Below are 8118 nucleotides of genomic sequence, written 5' to 3' on the forward strand. Positions count from 1 at the left end.
GGAAAGCCAAACACAGATTAAGGAAATCTATACTGAAAGTTTTAGAGACACAATTAAAAGTAGTTTTGAAAAAATATATATATAAATTTCTTCTTTTAAGTATTTAGTGCCTGGGGAGAACTCACGTATAATGCATAAATTTGTGACCCTTTGGGAATTGTGTTCTTGGATCTCATATCTTCTGGGAACTCTTCCTAATCTTTAGATATTTTCCTTCAGGGCACAGAAAGCATAAATATTCAATGGGATTAAGTGTTGATGAATTTTATACAGCATTGTGAATAATACTAAGAAAAACATTCAATATATAAAAAAAGTAAATTGTAGTAATGGGGAAATTTAATATACTAGTCTAAAAATCTGGGGAAAAAAAAGCCCTAAAACCATTTACAAAGTTGCTGTGAGTAGATAAGAAAAACAATCATAGATTGTGGGATAGAGGGATTCATTCAGAGAGGATCTGAATGCTAGTGTTGTTTGTTCAGCATGATAATAAAAGAGTTAAATATTGAAATAGAGCTACTTTGAATAAATTTGTTTAACATCTTCAAGAAAAAAGTGTGATGTTTAAGTGTATGGTAGACTGATTTAGGACTCAAAACGATGAAAGTAATTGGTATGTCTCAAATTTAAAGGCCATATTTGGGCAGCCCAGGTGGCACAGCTCTTTAGCACTGCTTGCAGCTCAGGGTATGATCCTGGAGACCGAGGATCGAGTCTTACGTTGGGTTCCCTGCATGGAGCCTGCTTCTCCCTCTGCCTGTGTCTCTCCCTCTATCACTCATGAAAAAATCAATTTAAAAAATTTAAAAATAATAAAAAAATAAAGGCCATATTTCCATTAGATATATTTTAACCCATTTTCTCCTATTTTTACAATTATGGTATTAAACTTATTTTTTTAACCTTTAAATTTTGATTTAAGGGAAATCAAGAAAACAATACAATGAAAATTTAGTATTGAAAAATTACCTTTTAAAAGCTTCATTAGTATTCACAAGATCTAACCTAGGCCTAACTTCTAATGGTTTTGTAACATGACCTTGCTAATGTTTGTACAGTGCATGTTGGGGGGATGGTTAGTGTGTGTATCTGTGAAAGGTGGACAAAGAAATAATCTGACATAGTAAAAGTATGATGTAGGTGTTTTAGATATAAGCATTCCTACAGTTGTTGCCATTGGAGTAATTTTTGTAAATGTATAAAAATGTGTGATTCATTGTTTCACAATGACGAGAATGTAAAAGAAATGTGAAGGAAAAACAGCAGTCCTCTCTTTTATTCACTCAATTAGTAACATGACTTTGACAACAGATCTTATTTTTTATCTTAGAATCCTCCTATAAATTCCTCTAGGTATAACTAGTAACAAATTTTATTTGTACTTGTATGTTTATTTTTACTTATATGTCTTTGAAATAATAATGTATGTTTTTGAGATTGGAAATAATTATATTTATATTCTCAGAGCAGAAAACATAGTCTTATCTGGGGCCCATTATTAAATTTTAATCATTTTATGTATTTGATGTGAAGACACCGAGGAAAGAATTCTCCATTAGAATCAATTTTTTTAAAAGCACTATAAACTGACCTATAATCATTGGTAGAAATTGTACTTTTCAGAGGACAACTAAGAAAAAAAAAACACTCTTTCAAAGTGATCTCTAATTTGATAGCTGTGCAAACCAAAATAATCTGATTATCTCATTTTATATATGCCATGTATTGTAATAACTATACTTATGTATAGTTTATATTTATTTAATTATGTGTTAGCTTGGGCAGCCCGAGTGGCTCAGTGGTTTAGCACTGCTTTTGGCCCAGGGAGTGATCCTGGAGACCTGGGATCCAGTCCCACGTCGGGCTCCCTGCGTGGAGCCTGCTTCTCCCTCTGCCTGTATCTCTGCCTCTCTGTGTGTCTCTCATGAATAAATAAATAAAATATTAAATGTTAATTTTCCCCATTCTCGCTGGTGTGAGGTGGTATCTCATTGTGGTTTTGATTTGTATTTCCCTGATGGCCAGTGATGCGGAGCATTTTCTCATGTGCTTGTTGGCCATGTCTATGTCTTCCTCTGTGAGATTTCTGTTCATGCCTTTTGCCCGTTTCATGATTGGATTGTCTGTTTTTTTGCTGTTGAGGTTAATAAGTTCTTTGTAGATCTTGGATACTAGCCCTTTATCTAATAGGTGATTTGCAAATATCTTCTCCCATCCTGTAGGTTGATTGTTGACTGTTTCTTTTGCTGTGCAGAAGCTTTTTATCTTGATGAAGTCCCTTTAATTCATTTTTGCTTTTGTTTCCCTGGCCTTAATAGATTTATCTTGCAAGAAGTTGTTGTGGCCAAGTTCAAAAGGGGTGTTGCCTGTATTCTTCTCTAGGATTTTGATGGATTCTTGTGTCACATTTACATCTTTCATCCATTTTGAGTGTATCTTTGTGAATGGTGTAAGAGAATGGTCTACTTTCATTCTTCTGCATGTGGATGCCCAATTTTCCCAGCACCGTTTATTGAAGAGACTGTCCTTTTTCCAGGAGATAGTCTTTGCTGCTTTGTCGAATATTATGACCATAAAGTTGAGGGTCCACTTCTGGATTCTCTATTCTGTTCCATTGATCTCTGTATCTGTTTTTGTGCCAGTACCACACTGTCTTGATGACCACAGCTTTGTAGTACAGCCTGAAATCTGGCATTGTGATGCCCCCAGCTCTGGTTTTCTTTTTTAATATTCCCCTGGCTATTCGGGGTCTTTTCTGATTCCACACAAATCTTAAGATTATTTGTTTCAACTCTCTGAAGAGAGTCCATGGTATTTGGATAGGGATTGCATTGAATCTGAAAATTGCCCTGGGTAGCATGGACATTTTCACAATATTAATTCTGCCAATCCATGAACATGGAATATTTTTCCATCTCTTTGTGTTTTCCTCAAATTCTTTCAGAAGTGTTCTATAGTTTTTAGGGTATAGATCCTTTACCTCCTTGGTTAGGTTTATTCCTAAGTATATTATGCTTTTGGGTGCAATTGTAAATGGGATTGACCCCTTAATTTCTCTTTCTTCAGTCTCATTGTTGGTGTATAGAAATGCCACTGATTTCTGGGCACTGATTTTGTATCCTGCCACACTGCCGAATTGCTGCATGAGTTCTAGCAATCTTGGGGTGGAGTCTTTTGGGTTTTCTATGTACAGTATCATGTCATCTGCAAGGAGGGAGAGTTTGACTTCTTCTTTGTCACTTTGTTTCTTTTTATAAATTTATTTTTTGTTGGTGTTCAATTTGCCAGCATATGGAATAACACCTGTTGCTCATCCTGTCAAGTGCGCACCTCAGTGCCCGTCACCCAATCACCACCACGCACTGCCCACCTCCCCTTCCACCACCCCTAGTTCATTTCCCAGATTTAGGAGTCTTTCATGTTCTGTCTCCTTTTCTGATATTTCCCACTCATTTTTTCTCCTTTCCCCTTTATTCCCTTTCACTATTTTATACTGGCTTGAGTGCAATTGAATTTTTTTCTTGTGGTTCTTCAAGCAAATGTTTATCTTTGGACTAGTACTTCACAGACTCTTTGCAGATGTCCTTAAGGATTTCTGTAGTTATACATTAACTATTTGAATATTGCAACCCTTATTAGTGAATAAAAGGGTTCAAATAAATTTACTCTTTTAATATAAGCAATAATCGTGTTTTCCAAGGACTTGAAATTCCTAATTATGAAGCTTTCAGAAGAAATGGAAATTAGAATTATGAGATTAGAGTATTGGAAAAATGTTTTTAATAGTTTTAGAAGATTCTCAGAATCATTGAATGAAAGTAAGAGTAATCATATTTTGGGGATCCCTGGGTGGCGCAGCTGTTTGGCGCCTGCCTTTGGCCCAGGGCGCGATCCTGGAGACCCGGGATCGAGTCCCACGTCAGGCTCCCGGTGCATGGAGCCTGCTTCTCCCTCTGCCTGAGTCTCTGCCTCTCTCTCTCTCTGTGACTATCATAAATAAATAAATTAATTTAAAAAAAAGAGTAATCATATTTTTAGTAATAAATTTAAAAATTGCTTGCAAATTTGTAAGTCAAATGAGAATTCCCTTTTGACCAAAATTTCTATAAAAATACCAAAGTCAGGGATCCCTGGGTGGCGCAGCGGTTTAGCGCCTGCCTTTGGCCCAGGGCACGATCCTGGAGATCCGGGATCGAATCCCACGTGGGGCTTCTGGTGCATGGAGCCTGCTTCTCCCTCTGCCTGTATCTCTGCCTCTCTCTCTCTCTGTGTGACTATCATAAATAAATAAAAATTAAAAAAAAAAACCAAAGTCAGTTTTTTTGTTTGTCAAATTCTAAAAACAGTGGCAAGCAATTGAGGTCAGATGCATTTACATAGGGTTTCTAAACAGATTGAACTATTAATCTAATTACCACGAACAAAAAGAAATGAGGTAGATGAAAGATATGGTTCTATCACTTCCCTAAACCAAAATTGAGGGTGGAATATCTACACAGGAAATAAATCTTTCCTGGCTGGAAGTTTGCTGAATTTTTTAATATGGGGGCTTACACCATTGTTTCCAAAGGAAAAGAATCTGTGCACTTTTTCTTCAGGTCAGAATTACTTAACATAATTTTGCTAGGTAGAAAACAACCTGGAATTGAGAGAAAGATTTTGGCAAATAAACCTTATATCAGGTAATGATTTGACACTATGCTGCTATGGAAAACATTGCATTTATTTTACAATTTTAGAAAACAGATTAGTAACATAGATTATATTGGTTATATTCCAGACATAGGAATGAAAGAAGTAGGAATAATATAATCTACATTTGTAAGACTACCAAGGTGAGTCTTACACAAAACCTTTCAACATTACTAAAATACTAAGTTTAAGTCCAAAATACAGTTGTGGTATACAAATCCCTTCAATTTCTCTAGGCTTGTTTTCTCTATCTGTATAACAGCATATGAAGTACTAATTGAACCACATTTTTGAGCATTCAAAATAAGTGATATCTTTTACTGAGTGCTAAACAGTTTTAATAGCATATATTTAATGAACTATGAGATGTGGATTAAATTTCTTCTACTTTAGGAGTCCCCAGATGCTCAACTGTTAAGCATCCAACTCTTGGTTTTGGCTCAGATCCTGATCTCAGTGTCCTGAGATCAAGCCCCTCATGGGCTCCAGGCTCAGTGTGGAGTCCACTTCCTTTTCCCCCTGCTCACCCCTACCCCCTCCCACACACTTTCTCTAAAATAAATAAAATAAAAACTTTAAAAGAATTTTTCTCAAAAAAAAAAAAAAAGAATTCTTCTCCTACTTTATATTTGGAAAATCTGAGGCACAAAAATTTTATATATTCTGTGCAGTATTCCATTTTGTATTTGTAAGAAAACCTTTAGTGGATTCAGGCTGAATATCTCGAAAACCCTTTTTTAAAACATTAGATATATGAATTCTCCAAATGTGTGTCATTATCTAACACCTCTGTGCTATTTGCATACATTTATAACTCAGTCTTCTTTCCTTATGTATATTTTTAGCCTCAATATAATTATTACCTTCTTCTAAAAGTCCTCCCAGAACTCCAAAATTACTTAGAAGCTATACGGTATGCCCTATCGTATTTTTTTTTTAAGATTTATTTATTTATTTATGATAGACAGAGAGAGAGAGAGAGAGAGAGAGAGAGGCAGAGACACAGGAGGAGGGAGAAGCAGGCTCCATGCCGGGAGCCTGACGTGGGACTCGATCCCGGGACTCCAGGATCGCGCCCTGGGCCAAAGGCAGGCGCTAAACCGCTGAGCCACCCAGGGATCCCTGCCCTATCGTATTTTAATATCCCTTTATGACAACACTAATTATACACTATATATCAATCTTAGAGTTAGGTGTTTGTCTCCTTACTTAGGGACAAGCTTCTCAAGCATAAGGATTGAGAGCCTTGCAACATCTGAAATAAGAGAGATACACAATATATGTTTAATCAATTAACAAATTACATATAGCAAATTATACTTATAAAAGGCATATTTTATTTAAAGTTATGGTTTCTAGTAGCTAATATACAATAAAAATGCTATTTAAATTGAACACCAATAAAAAATAAATTTACTATTTAAAAAATGCTATTTAGGGATCCCTGGGTGGCGCAGCGGTTTAGCGCCTGCCTTTGGCCCAGGGCCCGATCCTGGAGACCCGGGATTGAATCCCACGTCGGGCTCCCGGTGCATGGAGCCTGCTTCTCCCTCTGCCTGTGTCTCTGCCTCTCTCTCTCTCTCACTGTGTGCCTATCATAAATAAATAAAAAAATTAAAAAAAAAGCTATTTAAAGCTTGCATTACCGACTTGAGAGAGTAAGTTATTGTAGCAGGGTGTTTTCTTTAGGAAGAATACAATGTGAGGGTGAGACTGAGCAGGATTCTTCAAGAGAATGTCCTACATGAGATAAGTAATGAAATAGAAAAACATGATCAGGAATCCCTGGGTGGCGCAGCGGTTTGGCGCCTGCCTTTGGCCCAGGGCGCGATCCTGGAGACCCGGGATCGAATCCCACATCAGGCTCCCGGTGCATGGAGCCTGCTTCTCCCTCCGCCTGTGTCTCTGCCTCTCTCTCTCTCTCTCTGTGACTATCATAAACAAAAAAAAAAAAAAAAAAAAAAAAAAAAAAAACACATGATCAGAAGAAATGAATAAGGGCACCTGGTGGCTCAGTTCGTTGAGTGTCTGCCTTTGGCCCAGGTCATGATCCCAGAGTCCTGGGATCAAGCCCAGCATGGGACTCCTTGCTCAGCAGGGAGCCTGCTTCTCCCTCTCCCTCTGGCCCCCACTCTGTTCCCACTCTCTATCTCAAATAAATAAAATCTTTTTTAAAAAAGAAATGAATGAAAGATTTTTTGTTTTTATGGCAATGTTGTGATTTGTAGCAATTATTACAATTGTTTTTTTTTGAAAAACACAACCTTTTTTGTAACATATCCCAAAAGATTTCTTTCACCTGCTGGTTCCTTAGGGTATAAGTGAAGGGATTTAGTAAAGGGGCAATTGAGGTATACAGCAAAGCTACATCTTTGGATACAGTTACCCTTTCTTTGGCAGATGGCTTAATATACATAAAGTTGCAGCTCCCATATGTCATGGAGACAACAATCATATGGGAAGTACAGGGGGAAAAAGCTTTGGTCCTTTGCTGAGCAGAAGGGAATTTCATAATGGTCTTCATGATGCAAGTGTAGGAGAGAACCACTAACACCAATGTGACCACAAGTGTCATCACAGCGAATGTGAAAGACATCAATTCTAGGACATGTGTGTCTGTGCAGGATATCTGCAGGATGGGGGAAGTTTCACACATAAAGTGATCAATCATTTTGGAAGCACAGAAATCCAGCTTGAGTCCCATGAGCAATAGGGGAAAGATGATTAGGAATCCAGTCAGCCAGGAAGAAAGTACAAGCCAATAGCACACTCTGCTGTTCATAATGATTGGGTAATGCAAGGGTTTAGAGATGGCAACATAGCGGTCATAGGACATAGCAGCCAGAAGGTAAAACTCTGCAACTCCCAGTAAAAGAATAAAAAATAATTGAGCCACACAGTTATTATATGAAATGTTTTTTTCTTTAGTCACTATGGTTTTCAAGTATCTGGGAATACATACCGTTGTGAATATGATTTCTAAAAATGAGAAATTATGGAGAAAGAAATACATTGGCATCTTGAGGTGAGGATCCAGCAGAGTGAGGAGGATAATGGTTAAGTTCCCCATCAGGCTCAATGTGTAATTAAGAAATAAAAACACAAAAATCACAACTTGCAATTGTGGGTCATCCATCAGTCTTATGAGAATAAACACTATTTCCGTTGAATGGTTTTTCATCTCTCTTTTATAAGCCTTATCAAATACACATAAGAAAAGAGGACAAAGTCAAACATATACATGAATATAATATACTGTAGCGTAATGTAAATTAACCTATATATACACACATTAACATATATATAACTATATAAAACCTAAATATATATAAATAGGCCTAAATGTATATAAATTGAATATATAGAAATTAACCTAAATACATATAAATTAAATGAATAGGTGCAGCCTGGGTGCCTCAGCGG

The 8118-nt window shown here is 36.8% G+C and overlaps 1 protein-coding gene across 1 annotated transcript in view; it reads right to left on the bottom strand.

Moving 5' to 3' along the window:
- The window catches only part of LOC121487119 (olfactory receptor 6C6-like), a 45902-nt gene extending 38026 nt beyond the window's left edge, over positions 1–7876 (bottom strand). The window contains exon 1 of the mRNA XM_041748562.1: positions 6934–7876. Coding sequence (XP_041604496.1) covers positions 6934–7876 — 943 coding nt within the window. The remainder of the gene's footprint in view (positions 1–6933) is intronic.
- Between the last annotated feature and the right edge of the window lie 242 nt (positions 7877–8118).

Source organism: Vulpes lagopus, chromosome 3 (assembly GCF_018345385.1).
Source record: "Vulpes lagopus strain Blue_001 chromosome 3, ASM1834538v1, whole genome shotgun sequence".
In the NCBI taxonomy this organism is placed as follows: domain Eukaryota; kingdom Metazoa; phylum Chordata; class Mammalia; order Carnivora; family Canidae; genus Vulpes; species Vulpes lagopus.